This window comes from Dermacentor silvarum, chromosome 6, assembly GCF_013339745.2.
Source record: "Dermacentor silvarum isolate Dsil-2018 chromosome 6, BIME_Dsil_1.4, whole genome shotgun sequence".
NCBI classification, from domain to species: Eukaryota; Metazoa; Arthropoda; class Arachnida; order Ixodida; family Ixodidae; genus Dermacentor; species Dermacentor silvarum.
In genome coordinates this window covers 128,967,265-128,986,297 of record NC_051159.1, presented here as the reverse complement: position 1 = coordinate 128,986,297, position 19,033 = coordinate 128,967,265, and the positions used below count along the sequence as shown (strand labels likewise).

The 19,033-nt window shown below is 49.5% G+C and overlaps 2 protein-coding genes across 2 annotated transcripts; one reads left to right on the top strand and one right to left on the bottom strand.

Annotated features, from left to right (window-relative positions):
* Positions 1-9,208: 9,208 nt before the first annotated feature.
* LOC119456874 (endothelin-converting enzyme 1) lies at positions 9,209-11,176 on the top strand. The gene has a single exon (XM_037718692.1). The coding sequence runs from the start codon at positions 9,209-9,211 to the stop codon at positions 11,174-11,176; it is 1,968 nt and encodes a 655-aa protein (XP_037574620.1).
* Positions 11,177-15,028: 3,852 nt separating this feature from the next.
* LOC119456873 (connectin) lies at positions 15,029-18,741 on the bottom strand. Its single transcript, XM_037718691.2, has 2 exons — positions 17,616-18,741; positions 15,029-15,866 (listed from the first exon to the last, which is right to left on the bottom strand). The coding sequence occupies exons 1-2, from the start codon at positions 18,739-18,741 to the stop codon at positions 15,307-15,309; spliced, it is 1,686 nt and encodes a 561-aa protein (XP_037574619.2). The 3' UTR covers positions 15,029-15,306.
* Between the last annotated feature and the right edge of the window lie 292 nt (positions 18,742-19,033).

Below are 19,033 nucleotides of genomic sequence, written 5' to 3'. Positions count from 1 at the left end.
CGGCACACTTCGCTCCGTTTGCAACGTGCCGCACGAGGCAGATTTTGCGCGCCAGCCAATATATCGTGAAATGAAAACACGTATACAGCTGCGCTCAAATTTCGCATTAGGGAGTATCGTAATCGTCGGTGAATTTTTACACTCTATGAGAATGTGCCGGAGTGTTCCTAGCTGTTGGCAGCGTTGACATCGTTCGGCATATTGAGTTGGGAACAGGAAGTGTAGCCTCATTGGGTGTGGGAACGGGGTGGATTACCGCAATCTAAGTGTTGTCTTTTGCGTCTCCATGAGCTGCGGGTGTGGTAGCGAGAGTGTTCTGCGATTGAGTCTGTAGTGTTGAGTGATTTCCTAGCATAATTTCAGTGTTGTGAGCTCTTCTGTGTCCTCCGTGGCTTGGTCGATGAGTTCTCGGGCCTAATAGTGGGCGAGTTCGCTACCCACCAGGGAGGTGTGAGCTGGTGTCCACACTATTTGGACAATTCTGTCGGTAGCCTTTGTTAACACGCGGTGAGACATGGGTGCCACCCAGCCGTAAAGCTCCTGAACATTTCTTGGGAGTGCGTTATAATGACTGCTCCCTTAGTCTCTGTGAGGGCCAGTGCTACGCCTAGTTATTCTGTTTCCTAAGTTGTTGCATCTGGCATGGTAACGCCGACGAAGAGGTCCGTCTTTGTCGTCACCACGACGGTATTGGCTCTTCTGCCACGGTATAATGGCTGCATTTATGTTAACCACCTCATGAAAGGACCAACGATTCTTGCCCGGGGCCTTGGCTCTTACTTCACGCCGCCCTTGGTGATAGGGTGCATATTTCTGGGTAAGGGGTGCAGCATGACATAACGTCGCCCCTCTTCTAGGAGTTGTTAGGCTGGTTTAACGTCTTGGGGGATGTTCCACTAGCCAATATGCGCTTAAGGACTTTCTGGTATGGTTGGGCCATTGCGAGGCGCATTTTCTGATTGGAAAGGTGACCCTCTATGTGTTCTTTGACCCTGTTGTGGAGACCCTTCGGAAAGGTCTCTCTGTGGACGCGTTCATAAGGAAACAAAGGGCTTGCTTTGTGGCTTTTCGGATGAGGATGTTTACTTTGTCCGTGTCGGTCTTGGTCAATACCACGTATGGCACTGTATAAGTCACTCTAGAGAGGATGAAGGCTTTAACGAGGCCGATGGTTCGTCCTCTTTCATTCCTCAGTGTCTGTTCGTAGTTCTTCGAATCGTGTGTCAGACCTTCTCCGCCGTCCTGGAGAGGCGTTGGAGCATCTAGTGGCATTTTTCATCAGCTTGTATGAGGAGTCCCAAGAATCTAAGGGATTGCAGGGCTTTTTAACATGTCCCCCTAGGGTGACTTGTATGCTTCCTTTATCATTCTTGATGCTGCGCCGCCGTTCCACACGGATCTGACATCTTAGGTGAGCAGACAAGCCCGCTCTCCTTTGCATGTTGGCTTACCGTGTCTGCTGCCAATTTCAGGGTGTCTTGCAGGCCCTCAAGCTAGTCCGTACCTGTCAAGAGGGTCACGTCGTCTGCGTCTCTAGTGCATTGCGTCTGTTGGGTGCACGCCCCAGCCATCCCAAGAGACCTAGGAGTATTCGCTGATACGATTCGCTGTCACAGTGAGCGAGTGCCTTTTGTTACGGACTGATGATACACAAAAAACACCAAGACACCCCAACAAGCACCTTTGATTCTTCAGTATTCTTGCACGCCTTCTACCTGCTATCAATGGATACTCTACGCGAGGCTATCAGGGCAGGAACAAGTTAATGGGGAAAACGAGTGTTGATATGCAGTGCTGACAGTACGTGGATGAATTAGTGTGAAAATTTGTCGCGGATATGTTGCAGCACTGCGAAATGTACGCCTACACATGCACGCTTCAACACTGAGCACTCCATCTCCTCACTTCCGTTCTAATTCAGAGTCACCAGCTGTGGCCTCAGACCAGCTGGCTGCATTCCCTTCGCCTCTGTTACCAGCAGTCGGTGCATTGAAGCAAGGCAGGCGACAAACGGTTACAGGCCAGGTGAGCTAAGTACATGTCTCTTGTCAGCCATGTCCAAGCTTGTACACGCAAGCAGTCGCATATAACTGATTTGATCAGTCACAGTTACGGTAATCTAGCAAGTTGTAATCAATTGAGCGGTAGCATGCCAGTATATCTTTTTTCAGTAATCGTTTGCCAGTCAACAGCTGCAATCTACAGCAAACAAAGTGTAGCCAGCATTTTATTGTTCGTTAAACTTCATCCACTTGGCTTAGATTCACATAGGCACAGTATGTCTCAGAAAATGCGATCTAGATTCTTTGTGGATACAACATATGCGATAATTAGGCGATTTCCTCAAGACGGCTTTCACGACAGAGGCATACACTTTAACATGACTGGGCGTAGTAATTGTAAAGCTAATGGCGAAAATTACGTAAATTACATTTTAACTGAGAGTCAGACGAATGATCCTAGTGCAAGACTTGAATTCCGCCATCCGAGGAGTCCATAACAGGTTATAGACATTTAGAAAGCTGACTGCAGTTTCTGCCGTGTAAGGAATTGCAGTCAATATCATCCAGAAAGCCGAAACTGAACTGCCGACGAGCACGGCTGTAACGCCCTTAGCAGACGCCCATGAGTGACGTGACAATTTAAGCTTCACCATCCGGCGAGTTTGACCAAAACCTAGATATCACTGAAAGCGTGCGCGCGTTCCTCCTGACGTCACGCGCGTCACTTGTCGTAGTCTGCTGCCAGCAGGCAATGAACCGCCGGCTTGGGAACGCTTCTTTTCGTGATCGCGGCATGCCGGGCCTGCACTGTGCTACCTCAGTGTGTGATAAGCGCGCGGTATTTTGCGCTCACTGTGTAGTTCTGAAGCGTGCAAGAGGCCACTCGTCATGCCTATTAAGTGTCAACCTTTTTAACATTGTTTTAAAGATTGCATAAAGCATATACGCTTCATTCTGAGCATGCGTGGGGTGACGAAGGACGCCAGGAGCAGAAGTGACGAAAGCGTAACTAATGAGTGCTTTCCCTGATGAGGATAATGAACATCCGAGACCGTAACCTGTGCTTGTAGCGATGCGGCGTTTTCACCCGAGCGCTTCCCGGTGTCGTAAAAGAAGGCACGTGGACCGCATTTTCGCTTCAGCGTGCTGTGTCAGCAGAAGCGGCAGGGGCGCTCACAGGGGCGCCCACACTCCCCCTACGGCCTCTTGCTCGCCAGGGGAGCGGAAGCGCTGCTGGCAAGAGGCAGTCATTCGCCCGCGGTCGCATTCTTCCCATCTCGCCAAAGAGCAGTGCTTCGAACCTCGCCGGTAGACCGTGACTTACTCAACCGGCGTTCTGGCTCAACTGCGAGCCAGGCTAGAGCTTCTGGGTTTAAGCAGCCTTCGTCCGCCGAGGTGAGAGTTGCGCGCCGTTTGCAGAGTTCGCGAGTGTACACCGTAATTATCCCAAAGTCGTCGCTCAGACGTGCTTCGTCAGTGTAAATGCATGGAGTTGCCGATCTCTAGGCGACAGGTGACAAAGGGCACCAGTCGAGCCGGAAGAATTAACGAGAGTTAGGAGAAACAAAGTACAACCGAGATGCTTCGCAAATACAGGGTGTTTCAGCGAACACTTTCAAAAATTATTAACGGTTGTATATGGCAGATAGCACAGTTCTACGTATATACAGGGTGTTTCAGCGAACACTTTCGAAAATTATTAAAGGTTGCATGTGGCAGATAGCACAATTTCATATGTGCATCGGCATTCCGCAAGTTATGCTTCCTAAGGTATTAAACTCCGGCAAGCCCCAACATCCATTAAACTCCTGGCCTACACGTCGATTATCATTACACTTACTCTCGAATAAGCATGTATCACTTGGGACTCGCACACTAGATTAAAAAATTACTCAATCTCCCGCTAAAGGGAACCATGTGTGGATGCGAAGCAGCGGGGAGATGGTTCGCTTGTGCGGGAGATGGTTTCGCGGCAGCGGCCCGAGCGCTCATCGCGGCGCTGCACAGGAGAGAGAATGAGGCGCGCGCGTTCCGTCATTTTCATACCACGGAACTACCGTAGCGCCCCCAGCGGAGTATGCAGCTGTCGCACCACCTGTCTTGCACGACGCTCCGGATTCCTAGAGGGGAGAAAGGGGGGGGGGGAGCGTAGGACATGGAGAGAGAGGGAGAGGGGACGCGCTGTGGGGGGGGGGGGGGTGACACGCGGCGCCGCTCCGTAGAGGATTCCTAGAGGAGAGCAAAGGGGGAGCGTAGGAGAGGAGAGAGAGGGGGAGGGGACGCGCATGCGCTGTGGAGGTGTGGGGCTGCCGCGGGAGGGACGGACGAAGCCCCCGCCATAAGCTGCTTCGCATCTGAAACATTGACGCTCTGGAAATGATTCAAGGGAAATCCATCCGCTTCATCTTTTTCTAAATACAGCATAACTGGTTCCACAACTTATCTGATGTAGCAACACAATATCCCGGAACTTCAATTACGTCGCAAGATTCTAAGAGTAATTCCTCTTTCACCTGAAAAACGAACACCTCGCCTTAGACCCTGATCCATACATCACATGTCTGACGTCACGAGTAATCCGACATCGTCATGCTGAGTCTATAACCCTATTTAGAGCACGAACTAAAACATTTAGGTTCACCTCTGCAGCATGCATAGCAGTGATTCATTTGAACAATAACGTCATAACATGCAGTGTCGTTATAGTTTTTCTTGTATAGTGCTATGATAGTATGCTTGTAACATTTGTCACGATTGTTAGGTACTCATGCTTCACATTGCATTTCTGCGTTGCACTTCTGTATTACTGTGTTACACTGGTGATTGCTGTAAATATTCTTTGTTGCCCCTCCTGCAAGGGACCCTACCTTGGGCCTGAAGTATTGTAAAAAAAATTTGGATTACTTACCATATTACAAATGCTTCCCTACTTTGTGTGTTTTCCCTACCTTTGCGCTGGTAATCTTCTGGTCGTCTCTTACGTGTTCACAATGCATATCCTTTACTCTTATCCAACTGTCCTTAATCTCCAAAGATTTTTTTTTCGTCATCGTCATCGGCAGATTTGATCTTACACGTTTTGTGACAAATCGGATCTGACTGCGACTAACCCTTGCAGTTGCCATAAAGTATGTATTTTCCTAACTTCTTCTTCCGTTTCCGATATAGTTACAAGGCCGACTTTTGCTCTGTCGTGCCACCGTGCACGTTTCTTGCAGCGCCCTCGTCGCCTCAAAGATGCGCCCCTGTCCGATGACGAGGGATCGAGCAGCACGTCCGTGGTGGCGCCTATGCCTCGAACCGGAGGCGGCAAAGACGGCATTGTGAAGAGGCTGCTTTCGGTCTCTGGCCTGGCCATGACGAAGTCCACGACGATGGCGACCAGCTCGGCCAACGCACACACAATCTTGGGTCGCGAGACAGCGCTGTTGACCACCAGGCAATCGACAACCCTCGCGCAAAGATATTTTCTTCCCGAAGTGGTGAGCGTTCCAGTAGCACGCTGAGCTTGTCACAGCAGTGCATATACCTGCGAGCCAAAAGGCATACGGACCTCTGTTCCCGCGAAAAAAAAAAAAAATCGGGGTAATCGGCGCATTTGCGCATCATACATAAGCCAGTATAGCTGAACTAATTTCACAACGTTGCCTGTTCACGAATGCCTCGTACGCCATGGCGTGCCTAGGGGAGTGCTACACAGCGCATTTTCTTTACCTTCATCAAATAAGGCGAGGAGTAAGGTGTTTCGTGGCAATAACAGGAAGCGGACCGGACAGGCGCCGAGTGAGACAGCTTTTACACAGCAGCTATTAAACAGCTAAACAAAAGAAGCAAGAAGGCTTGAAGGCCTGTTTGCAAATGTTGCATAGCAGTATGATAAGCAACAGCTTCTGGCTGAAGAAACTAATTACCACCGACCAATGGAGTAGAAGTTACGAGAAGTGATCTGGCCACACTGTCCTCAAGACTTCGCAGGCCATGTTAAAACGCGGAAGGGCGTGTTACGTAGCAAGTCGCGCGTGCTTCTGATTGGTTAGGTTGACTGTAGCTTCCGATTCAGAGCTGCGGTCTGTGCCCAGGAATCTGGGACGTCGACCCCTTTTGCCATCTGTTGACGGCGGCTGCAAAGGCATCGCGCTTGACTGGGAACGTGTATATAACTGATATGACATTCTTTCCCCATGCGCCAAGTCTTATGCTAACTCCTCTGAGTCGGACGCCCGTATCCATATATGTGCAGATCGAAAGAGCACAGTAATGTGCTTAGAAAGGTGATGTCAGAAAAAAATCGTCCTCGTTTTCTTAAGTATTTTTCCTGTGTTAACCGCAAGGGCTCGCTCTTGGTAGACGTGAAGTGGGAAAAAAAAAAGCAACGAAGAGATTGATTCCACCGGATCCGCTACAGGCATAGGTATCGGTACAAGGTAGATAGAGAAGTTTCGAGGAAGAAAAGTAAGCTTAAGGAGATATATACAAAAATGCTAGAATGAAAAACATGTATAGCATACCTGATTAAATCAAGCAGACTAGGTGATAATATGTCACCGCACCGTTTCAAAATGGATGTCAATAAGTCATCATCATTACAGCAGCAAGTCTGGTTTCATTCCGCAACGTCACTAAGTTCGAAGAAAAGCTTTTAAATAAATTTTCCAGTAAAGCAGCATTACAGGGGTATGTGTCTTCTATGCTATCTTCGGTCTATCCAGAACACATGAAAAGTGCGGGGCCGTTATATAAACATTGCTTTCTGGAAGGCAGAAAGGAGTACGCATCCTACGTTCTAAAAACGCTGGGCGGTAAGCAGTTTGATTCAATCGATATTCAACAGCAAAGTTTGCAAAGTAACTTTTTTCCAACAACAATTCACATCCGCTTGAATTTAAGCCTCATCGAAGCAGTTCGGATAAGCCGAAGAAGTTGAGGCTGTGAACGTAATCCTAAACGAAGGGTAGAAGGCATATATATGTTCAGCTGAACAAGCAAAATGCATCGCCTCAATAGGAGACTGTGTGATGACAAGTATTGATGTTCAGAGTTCCAAAGCTATAGTGAGTCGCATCGTAACCTGGGTCGCTCGGAAATCAGCAAGGCCTCTAAACTGGAATGCGAAACATCGAAGGGCCATATTTGTTCTCTAAATTGTAAAAGCGCCCCAGAAACGGTGATAAAGCGTCATTCAGTATAATAACGTTAATCATTAGTGAAAAAAATTTGCCGCGTATCTGCGTGCTTCGCTGCAAATGTCTTCGAAAGACGATAGTCTTCTGCCGGCCGTACTACATGAGTGCTGGTCTGATCCGCGGCCACCCGTGATGCTGTTCTCGTACCATTTCCGTCCTGGCATGAAGGTTTGTTTGAACAGATTTCATTTTACCGCATTATTTCATCAAGCGGCCATTTATGTTTTGCCCTGCCTCAGACAGCGCTTCCTTTATGTTGAATCGGCCGCATCTGGCTGGCATTGATAAAATTGAGGAGGCGCTGTGTGAGACATGAACGCCATCTGGCAATACATCGGGAAACATGAGCTTGTGCAGAGGGTTTCCTTCCTCCATGGCAGAGGGCGCTCGTCGGCGCGCAGTCGGGGAACGTCGTTCGTCGGCGCGCATAGCATGGCATTTTCAGCGCAGCTTAAGAAACTAGGGTTTTTAGAGTTACGTATCTATGTATTTTCTATTAAAGGAACACACCTCCTAATACTTACCTAGTGATGTTGCGCCTCAGATATGCGTAATATTTACTTTGTGATCGATAACGTTCACAAGTATGAACAGCCGTACCAGTTTAAGTAGTGTGGGCGGTAAGCAAGTGGTCCAACTTTGGCCGGGTGGCTGAATCGGGTGACAGACAGACAGACAGACAGACAGACAGACAAAATTTTCAGCTTTTAAGTTCCCCAAGAAAGACTATCGTCTTTAATAACGAGGTCGCTTTAAGTTAAAACATATATTTGGCACTATTCACGGTGCTTGTTCTATCTACGCGCAGAATCCTTGCGTTTAAGAGCGAACTTTCGAAAAATGTCACGCAATTTCACCTTCGCACTTTCACTGAAGTGCAAGCACCTCGTGCTCCGACGTAACCGAAGCGCAAAGCATTCGCGCCATGCATCGAAGACAACACACAGGGATGAGCCGTGGACTGCTTAAGTGAAATAAGTTTGTAGAGGAGTTATGAAAGAAGAAAGAACGCAGTTTTCATGGATGACACGCGATATTGCATTCGGAGCCGGAAGGTTACTTCACTTCTGGTTGGATGCTACCGTGCTAGACCATACTATAGTGGTGCACCTGTGGACGCTGTTTTGGTGTTGTGTTCTTTCGCCATGTTAGCCAACTTGACATCGTTTCCAGTGCGCAAGAATGAGTCCATTAGACATCAGCAGCATGCCAAAGTGGGTGAAGTATAGGCTAAGGATGCTGATCGCAATTAAACTCTGTGTCCCGCGAGGAATCTAACTTGCAACCAGCAAATTGACAGTCCAGGATTCTACCTCTCAGCCACTCCACCGATAATGTAGCAGTAAAGAATAGCAATCCTGTGGAGCTCGATCACGCCAGCAGCTACTTGACTGGCTAACACCCGCTCATCAACATCTGTGTAGTGCATGGATAGAGCTGGCGTCCGCGCCTTCTTCGTGTTCTAGCACGTGGTCTTCCTACTTGCGTAGACGGTCATAAATTAAGTTTACTTTGGTCTACATGTAACGACAATGATTGAGCGCGTCCGCTTCGTCTTCATTAGTCTTCTTCTGGAGCGTTGCTTCTTCTCGTGTTTACTAAATGGCACTGACGTCGGCTTGTTTTCTTCGGGAATAGCGTGAAGGCTATCCCTGAATGGGGTAGCCAAAATATAAATATGAGAAAAGCCGAACGAATGCAGCAGTATGAAGCTAAAGTATTGTTTTAGCGGAGACCAGTGGCTAAGTCTGGTTAGCTAAGAGGAATCAGAAAAGCCGAGCCTTTTCACTTCACCACCGGGAGGCGCAACTTTCCGAAATGAATACGGCGCACACTTATTTTACTTCTCGGAAGTAGCTTACTTGCTCGCACCTGCAAATGTTCCCTCAAAAGCCCACACGAAAGAGTCTAAAGCTTACTATCGCGTCACTGCTTCGCATTATTGGTGAAACTTTTCTCTCTCTTTTTTTTTTTTTTTGTTTATTCCTCTAGAGCCCTCGGGAAACGCGGCCTCTGGCTAAAATGATTCTGATCACCGCGTTGGCGTTGGTTGTGGCGATCTTGCTCTGCATCCTTCTCGTCAAGATATACTGGAAGAGCGCTACGGCGGTGAAGAACCAGTGCACAACGCAAGCCTGCGTCTCCTATTCCAGCCTTCTGCTCGCTTCCATCAACCAGTCCGTCGACCCGTGCGAGAGCTTCACGCGCTTCGTGTGCGACGGCTGGAAGCAGAAGCAGTCGCTCAGCGTGCGAGAGACCCACTTCGTCGACGTCCTGGATAAAGTGCGCCTGTCGGCGCTTTCCGCGGCCATCCCGGCCACGCGACAGGACGACGTACAGCGGGCACTGGCGCTTTTCCTGAGCTGCGACGACGTCGGACAGGGCAAAAGTAACCAGCTTCTCGTCGTCAAGGAAGCCCTACTCGACGCGGGCATCGTCTGGCCGGAAAAGCCTAGCGACGTCGACTTAGTGTACACGCTGCTATACTGTTCCCTGGCGCTGGGATGGGGTACCGTGCTCGACTTTGTCGTTGTTTCATCGCCGAGCGGAAACACACTCGTCGTTAAGGCAGGCAGCTCGCTTCCATTTGTCATGGACAAAACCCGCAGTTTCAAGTCCAGTGTAGCGAAATTTACTTACTTCCACACACTGGCGAGCGCCTTTCATCTACGACACGAACGGACAGGAACTGTCGACTACGACACCACGACCGCCGTAGAAATCGAAGCGCTGGAAAAGCTCGCCGCATACTATTCTGCTTACGTAGTACGCGACATCACTCCGTCGTCAGTGCAAGACATTGTTAACTCGACACACGCGCCCGTCCCCGACAGCCGCTGGACGGACTGCCTGGCCAGACTTCAGCCGAAACTTCTCGACAGCGTCAACGTCACAACTTTAGTCACAACCACCACTCCGCGCTACCTGGCGGCAGTGTTGGAACTTTGGGCGGAGCTGGGAGAAGACACGTTGCACTTTTTCGTCTCCTGGTGCACGGTGCAGGTGGCCGCTCTGTACGCCAACTATGAGCTCATAGAGAACTACTATGACAAGAGCTCCAGCGAAGCTCGGGCCTATCACGGAGCTTTTTGCCTCAGCCTCGTCATGTCTCTGTCCGGTCCCCAGACGTTGTTTTCCAGTGAAGGCGTCGGGGACATCTATCAGAGCGACGCCGGCGTGCACGCCCGAGCGATTACTTCGTTAGTTCGCGAAGCGTTCCGACGCCGGCTTTCCAACTGGACGCACTTCAACCCAAACGTCACGGTCATCTCCGAATGGACATCACTGGCGGCGGTGTTTCGCTACGTCACCGTTTCTGCCAACGACACTGTAGTGGTACCACTTGGCCAGCAGCCGGACATGACGACCGAATCGTTCGTACGTAACTGGCAGAAGGTGGCGCAGCAGTGGAGCGACTCGGCAGGCTTAGCAGCCGCCACGCTTTACCCTGTGAGCAAGCTCCGCTACTACCTAACCTCGCCCGAACCCCGGGACTTCCAGTTCCTGCCCTATGCTTTGTCGTTCCCCTTGCTCCAAGCCGACTTGACGGATGCCCTCAACTACGGCGGTCTCGGGGCCATGGTCAGCCGCGCACTTGGTGGGCTTCTAATCGACGCTTACGCGGCTGACCCGGAATCGGCAACGCCGGTCGACATCCGTCTAGATTGCCTGCGCGGGGACCAATTCGTCGAATGGGCGAGCGACGACCCGGGCATTGCCTTTGGGCCGGAGGCTTTCGGATTGGGTGCGTTGGTGGAGGCGTACACAAGTGTGGCCGCATCTGGTCGGCCACTCGCGGGGCTGGAAGCGTACAGCGCAATGCAGCTGCTCTTCATCGCCCTATGCTACAACAAGTGCGAGGGCACGTCGAAACGACACGACGAGTCCTTGTGCAACGTGCCCCTGAGACACCTGCCAGCGTTCGCGGAGGCCTTCCAGTGTAAGCCGCACACGCAAATGAACCCCTTGCGCCGCTGCCATTTTATATGACGCGCGCTTGCTTCCAACACACGTAGCCAGCAGACGCGCCGATGGTACGGTCCTATCGTGTACTTTAGTGAGTGATGGTGTGCCTGCGATTCTTATCAAGCAGTGTTCACGGACATGTCGTTGACACTTCTTTTTGTATCGCGTGTAAGTATTGATAGAGAAAACGGCTGGGAAGGATTAGCATTTACAGCGTTATGCTTTCCATCGTGATCTCAGCTAACGTAGCTTCTGTTTCTTTATTAAGCATGTCACATCAAATGGAGCCAAATGTTTTTTTTTTTTTCAAGCATCTATATATTGTGCGTGTGGCACTTGCTTGAACAATTTGTGTTTAGTGCTCTATCGTCTATCGCATAGTTTAACGCTCCTTAAAATTTTGTTTGCTTGCTTTTAGGCAAAAACCTAGTGACTAAATGCTAATCAAGAAGAATCGTGTCATTTAGGTTGCTACTGTGTAAATAGAAGTTATGTGAAGTAAGGACACAGCGCTCAGGTAAATCGTGGTGCTGTTGACTCTGGTACTGGCTGTACGAAGGAACTATTTAGGTTGATTTCAGTACGCACGAACGCCCGTTATAAAATAAGCGACAGGCACATAGTTCTCCGGCAGGCGCATAAATGCGTCATAAGTTAAGGCTTCGTCACTGCGGGCACACTCACTGACGTGCTTCCTTAATACGTCAGGTGATGAAGCATCTCCAAAAATAATGTGCCATTTTCCAGCGAGGAAGGGATACTTCCTATCCTGTTCCCAGTGGTAGGTACGGTGTTAAATAGCTTAATTGGTTTGTGGTTTGCCTTCTTTTCAAACTGAACAGTCTGTGCGCCGCAAGCTTAAGCCAGCGGGTAGGAGCTGGTTGAAGAGGTCATACTAGCTCTGGTCTCAGTCCGCCGTTAGGTATATCACGACCGCTAAAACAAAGTTGCGTAATTTATAACTGTGCCTAGTAGACCACAAGTTCACTGGCCCTTCGTGCAACAAACTCCGAGGTACCACTTACAGGAATAAATCCTTGGCAGGAATGGCAATTTAGAATACTTAACTGGAGCTTGCTGATGAACTCTTTCCGTTTGCTTTCTCGGGCACGGTTAAGTTGAACAATAGAGATGCTGACTCGACTCGAACATGTTCATGGTCGTGATCTGTCACTGAGGCTAGATCTAATATTTCTCTTTGTTATCTCTTCGGGGAACCAACGGGCGAGACCAAGCGACGTACAAACAGCTATGACCGGTACCATGGTGGGCTTCATATATTTATTGATAGCTTTTTTGCTATTTTGCAAAGCATCCGAACAAAAATTCAATGTTTATCTACGTTTTTAACAGCGAAGCTGTTTAAGCCAGCCGTAATCTGTGGTTCGTATCAAGAAACTATCAACATCAATGAAAAAAAATAATAAGGAAATGAACTTTTTTGCTGAGGCGGGATTCGAACCCGCGGTCCCAAGGCGAGCGTCGTAACCACTAGGGTCCACGCTTGCAGAACATGCATTTATGCGAACCATACGATTGCGTTCGAGCGTCGTCGTCTTCGTCCACAGCTGGCGCGTTCGCACGCGCTCGTGCCAATGCTCTGCGAGATGAAGAGGTTTTGCGCGCTATGCTCGGGAGAGAGATGAAGAAAATGAGAGCGAGAGAGAGACGCATTCACGGAATGGGTCTGCTGGAACGCTTTGTCGGCATTGCAACGCGGTGTCTGTGTTGCAAGCTGCGCCATGCAACGCGCAGTGACGGCCGTAAGTCCGAGAGAGGGAGACGCATTCATGGAGCGAGTCTGCTGGAACGCGTTTTCGGCATTGCAACGCGGTGTCTAAAAGGAAACTGAGACATCCACCCAAATGTAGCAATTTGCTACAATGGAAACCCAACCGGGTTCCTCGAAAGAAAGCCTCGCAGTTGAAGAAAAATTCGTCCTGGTCCGGGACTCGAACCCGGGACTACCGCCTTTCCGGGGCAGCCGCTCTACCATCTGAGCTAACCAGGCGGCTAGCAGATGTCAGGGCGAAGTCGAATATGTCGACAACTCGAAGCAAAGGCAAGTGTATGACGTAATAGTTCAGCGGAAATCCGCTAGGTGGAGATATGTAATTAAAGGGATGTCTCAGTTTCCCTTTAATTACTTATCTACAACTAGCGGATTTCCGCTGAACTGTTACGTCAAACGCGGTGTCTGTGTTGCAAGCTGCGCTATGCAACGCGCAGTGAGGCTACTGCATGCATGGAGAGGATGCCGATGTGCGGATTCTACAGAGCTTGAAGTACGACTGTGGAGAACTTGCCGTGAGTCCGTCTTGCGAGTCCCGGAAAAAATCACAGCATATCCACGGGGTGAATGATGATGAGTGGGCGAAGCTCCGGAGGGAATCATCGGATCTCCCGCTTAAGGGGACGCTAGCACAAACGCGTTAGAAACGTGCAGTACTCTCTAGTAAGGGGTAGCGGCCACAGCGTCTTACGCAGCCATTTACACATGCCGGAACGTGCACCGCGTTTGCCGACGCCATCACATGACTGCTGAGAGAGTATACCCCTCGTATTCATAAACGCTCCTCGACTTGAACTTGACTTGCCACCGCCTTGGGCAGCGCGTTCGAAACGCGTTGAACGTAAGGCGGAGAGGCCACAGCGTCTTACACCAGCTTCTTACACAGGCCGTAACGCGCTAGCACAAACGCGTTAGAAACGCGCTAGAAACACGGCCTTTCGTTAATGTTGGGTATTTATTGCCATCGTGGTGCGTGTGTCTATGTGCGCTTCGTGGCGTAGTGGTTAGCGCCGCGCGTTCGGAAGCGAGGGGTCCCTGGTTTGATTCCACGCTACGGACACAACTTTCGGAATTTTTTTTTCATAAAACGCCGGAAGCGTTCTCCGGAAGCTGGCTTCCGGAACCGGAAGCGGAACCGGAAGTGGAAACGGAAGCGGAACCGGAAGCGGAAGTCGGCTTCCGGTTATACTATACGTATACATATATATGTATATATGGATATACATACATATACGGACACACAACGCCATCTATTAAGCAATTCATAAAATCTCACCAGGCACTACCTTGGAGGTAAACAATGGCTGCTACTGGGAATGAGAGACAGCAGAAGTCGGCTTTTAGCTAACACTTACACTTCTACTTCTACTAACGTTTCCTACTGGAACATGCCAATGGCTGCTAATGGGGAATGAGAGACAGAAGAATTCGGCTTTTAGTTAACGCGCACGCTGCGAATTTTTTATTGTTCAACAACGCACAGGAGAAATCTCCCACCGGCACCACCTTGCAGGTCAAAGCGTAAGACTGGTTACGCACTACGACTACGACGAGAGACGAACGGGTGCCGCTTTAAGGAGCTTCGCCCCTAAAATCTCGTGACGGTGGTGTTCCGCATGCGCCAACATGCTATGTAAGCCATCAATATGTAAGCCATCAAGACGCAATCAATCGGCGAGGTTCGCTGTGTCTTGAGCTTCTTTGCGCGGCCTAGTGCAAGCTTTCGCCTCCCCCCCTTCGCAAACGTACTTGCCGACGATAGGTGAACGTCAGCCTTAAATGCTTGGCGAGAACTGCCAGAATTTGCGGATATATCCCGCCTTCAGCTCGTATGAAGAAAAAAAGGGCCTTTAGAAATAACCAGCCCTAAAGGTCGGCGTAAGAAAGCAGAACATAAAACTATGAGGCACTTGTACCTTATATGCCACATGCCTAGCCTTGCTGAGTGCGTTAGGATCGCGTACTTTTTTTCACGAAATACTCGTATAAAAACAAATAAATCACATGTGCGAACCTCTTTTCGCCGAGTTCGTAAGATTGTGTCATAATACAATCAGGAACTAGCTGGTGTTCCACTCAGATTATCTGATACTTGTATACGTGGAACATAGCGTTTCCTTTTTTGTGTGTGTGGTTGTGTATGTGTGTGCGTGTGGGTGGAGCCTATGCACCCTTCCGACTAATCGGATTTGGCTAATATTTCTTAACTCATTATGCCACACCGTAATCGCTCTCACCCTGAGCATCTGTGTCGTATATCGACGGCTCCTTCAAGGTTTTGTGACATTTGTGGTCTTGTCGCGCACAATAAAACCTTTAGCACAGTCAGTGTCACACTTCGGTGACACTTTCATTCTGCTTGTCAGAACATCCTGTTCATAAACGTAAAGATGACACAAAGAAAAAGACGTGAGACCATGTCTTCTAGGAGGCATCGGAACGCCGCCACGGCAGAGTTCCTCGGACTACTGCGTCTGGATACAACCTCGCTGGCAGCAGCCATCGGGTTACTGAGGGCCGCCTTCAAGTCCTTGTTAGTCACTTCCACTGCCTTGCCTACTGAAGCCATGGGGTCGTCGCCTTCTTCCGGGTGGTGCTCGGACACTGGATGCGTCCGGCGGATCTTGCTTCCGGCGTTGGAGTCGTCCGCGTCCTCTAGCGCGCTTCCAGATTTTGTCCATTTCGTGTCCTTGTCATAACGTCTCGCTGATGGCAGCTCTGGTGGTTCGTAGTCCTCATGGCACTGCATCTCCGTGAGACTTAGCTCGACCACTTTCGTTCCGCAGCTCGGGCTAGTCGTCGCCGGCCGATTGTCGAAGCAGCACGTGATGTCTCGCAGGTCGCGCCGAAACTTGTCGTTCCGCGTGGCATTCTCCAGGCGCTGCACCCAGACCAGACCGCAATCGCAGATGAACTTGTTCCCTGCGCCGCAAGGTGAATCTGAATTAAACGGAAAGTACCTTGCTGAACTTATATATATATATATATATATATATATATATATATATATATATATATATTCTTCCGTAATTAGTGCGACACGCGTTTTTTAACATGGAAGTGTTTTATGCTGGGTCTGCAATGAACTTCCGTTGCAGGATGTAACGGATGTGACGTTCGGCGCCAACGATGTTTTAGGCGAATACCTTATATCATGTCCAGCCGGGTATAAGAGATGATTAATGATTAGCTAATTATTCATCGATTAATAATTGGATTAAGGTAGATTTGGGTGGATTAAGGTCGATTAGGGTTGGCTAAGGTGATTAAGGAGGATTAGGGTGGATAAAGGTTGGTTACGGTGGATGAAAAAGGATTAAGGTGGATTAGGGTGGACTAAGGTCGATTAAGGTGGATGAAGGAGGATTAGGGTGAATTAGAGTAGAATAAGGTGAATTACAGTAGGTTTTACAAGGTTTTCGCCTTTGCGTCTTCTAGGCGATAGCTAAGGACATCTGGGTCTTTTGTTGACAGGGATGGCGCCGCCATCTAGGAGCGGTGAAGCGAAGTACTGCATCGTGACACTAACGAGCACCGACAGGGAGCGCTACGGTAGTCAGAGCGCAGCGGAGGTAACGCGGTATAGCTTGGTGCCGGCACTTTCCGCACATGGTTTCTCTTTCGCGTCGGATTAGCATGTGACACCTCGACGCCCACGGAGTGCAGCTTCAACATGCAACAGCAGTGCTTACACGCCGTCTACTGCTTCGATTGCGATGGCAAAAACTAGGGAAAGTGTTGCGCTAAGCGGCGCAGAAAGGCAACCGCGTCGACGGGCGGCGAATCTCGCTTTGGTCCGGCGAGAGACACGCCAACGTGAAGCAGAACGCATTCGCGCGTTGGCGACGCACGCTGCGAAATGTGCCACTCGCATGCATTCCTAAAGCTGAGCGCGTCGCAACTGAACTGGCTGGCCAAGACACTACGGAGTCGAACAAAAATGCTCGTACCGTCGCTGAAGCGACTCGGCAGCGGGACGCTGCTCGCCAACAGGACGCCACGCGCAAAGCAAGCCTGCAACACGGTCGCCGGCTCACAAATCTTGTGCCTTTCGCTGCAGCGGACCGTGAGTTCACGAAGCAAACATGCAGCAGCTTCTGTGAAGACACGTTTCACTTTCGTGTTTTAGCGATTCCTATGAAAAAGTGATCAACCATAATTTTCTTCTTTTTTTTTCTGTTCACACTTCCCCACTTACTTTGTCGTTGCTTTAGTTTAGTCTTAATGTCCTGTCATCCTGTTTCTTCTTTGCTCTTCACTTCCTTTCTTCTTTTATTCAATTTCTGTGTTTATAGCCACTCCTTCCTAAAGAGTAGGCAAGCTTTGCCAGTAGCAGTTGCCAGCCTGCTCTCTCTGTTACTTCCCTTTCGCTCCGTTGTATATACGTTTTCATTTCAAATAATAATAATTATAGATGTAGTGAACGAGGACAGGTTAATGGCAATTTTTTCAGTATTCATCTCTACATTGTAATGAAGGACCTAAACAATCAAGCGAGCATATTTCATATTTAAAATTAGCACACAAGGTCTTCTATAGTACGCCAGATTTGTATTTTCTGTGCTTATACTTATATGTATTCCACGATTTTCTTTCTACTGACATTTATTTTAAAATATTGGCAGTTCAGCAATCCACAAATGCGTTTAGGTTGCCACCGAGCATGCTTACCCATGAGGCCCATGTGGAAGGACTCTGTGTCGATTTTTCTCAAGTCCTGAACAGTCCTCCAAGTAAGCGTGATCAGCTCGTTCTGCGAGAGGTCTACGCTCAGCACGCTGGGGGCACCCATGAACATCTGGGCGGGAAGGGTGCGAAGCCGGTTGTACGTCAAGTAGATGATGTTCAGTTGCGGCAGGCCGTCGAAAGCCAATGGGTCCACCTCGGTGACGCCGTTGTACTTGAGGTCTATCTCGACGAGCAAGGGCATCGCGCTGAACACCCGCGCTCCGAGCCTTTTGATCTTGTTACGAAACAAATCGAGCCGTATCGCCCGCGACAGGCCCTTGAACGTTTGCTCAGTGAGGCTCTCGATGACGTTGTCGCTCAGGTCCAGTTCTCTGACGTTGGAAAGCTCCTCAAATGCGCAGTCCTCGATGTTCATGATCCCGTTTCGCTCGAGAAAGACCTGCGTTAGGGCCGGCAGACTACGAAAGGATCCGGCTGGAACGGCTGTCAACTTGTTGTCACCAAGTTCAAGTCTCTTTAGACGCGGCAGGTTGGCGATACATTCTTCCCCCAGGATCGTTATGGCGTTCGAATCGAGCGAAAGCCACGCTAGCCTGGAGAGGTTGTAGAAAGAATGCGTCTTCAGTGCGCCTAAGTCTGACTGCGTGAACTTTAGTCGCTCCAGCCGAGAACAGTGTCTTAAGGCACCAGAGGGCACGAAGGACAGTTTGTGCTTGAGGTTGAACGCGTTGAAGGCCAATGAAACGACGGATGCGTGGCCTTGAAAAGAGTGGAATACAGCGTGGTCAGGCGTTATCGGCCTGGTGACGTAGCAGAACACGTCCGTGGCATCGTCCGCGAAGTCTTCAACGTTGCACCGGCAGTACAGAGGCTGGTCCATGAGGCGGCAGAGGTTTGGCACCACATCAGCTGAGTTGGCGCCAGAGACGAATGCGAAAATGCATGGCGATGTGGTTAGGTAGAGGCTGCAAAAGCAAAAAAGAAGAAAAAAGCGAGAAACTCTGAGAAACAAGTGGCACCTTTTAAAGCTACCAGAACTTCTAATGTCAATCTCCATTCCTCTAAGACAGTAACATGACAACACCATTGAGCAAAAGTGAGTAAACATAGAGTGTCTGCCGTTCCGTTTCATGGCAAGCATTCCTTGGCACCACTATAGATGGAAATCCAAGCATGTGTACCTGTACATCACATATTTTAGCTCTCGAGTCTCCTGGCGTCAGTGCGTTGATTTGGCTTTGCGCTATGACAGCGCTGTAGTCTTATCCGAAAGGTGCAGTTACAAGCATTTACTGCCTATCGTGCATACACTGTCGCAGGTACTTATTTCTGCCGTATCACGTGGAATGAGAAGGATGCGTCAATGCTCGACACTGAGCCGCAATTAGGCCCCACGTCAA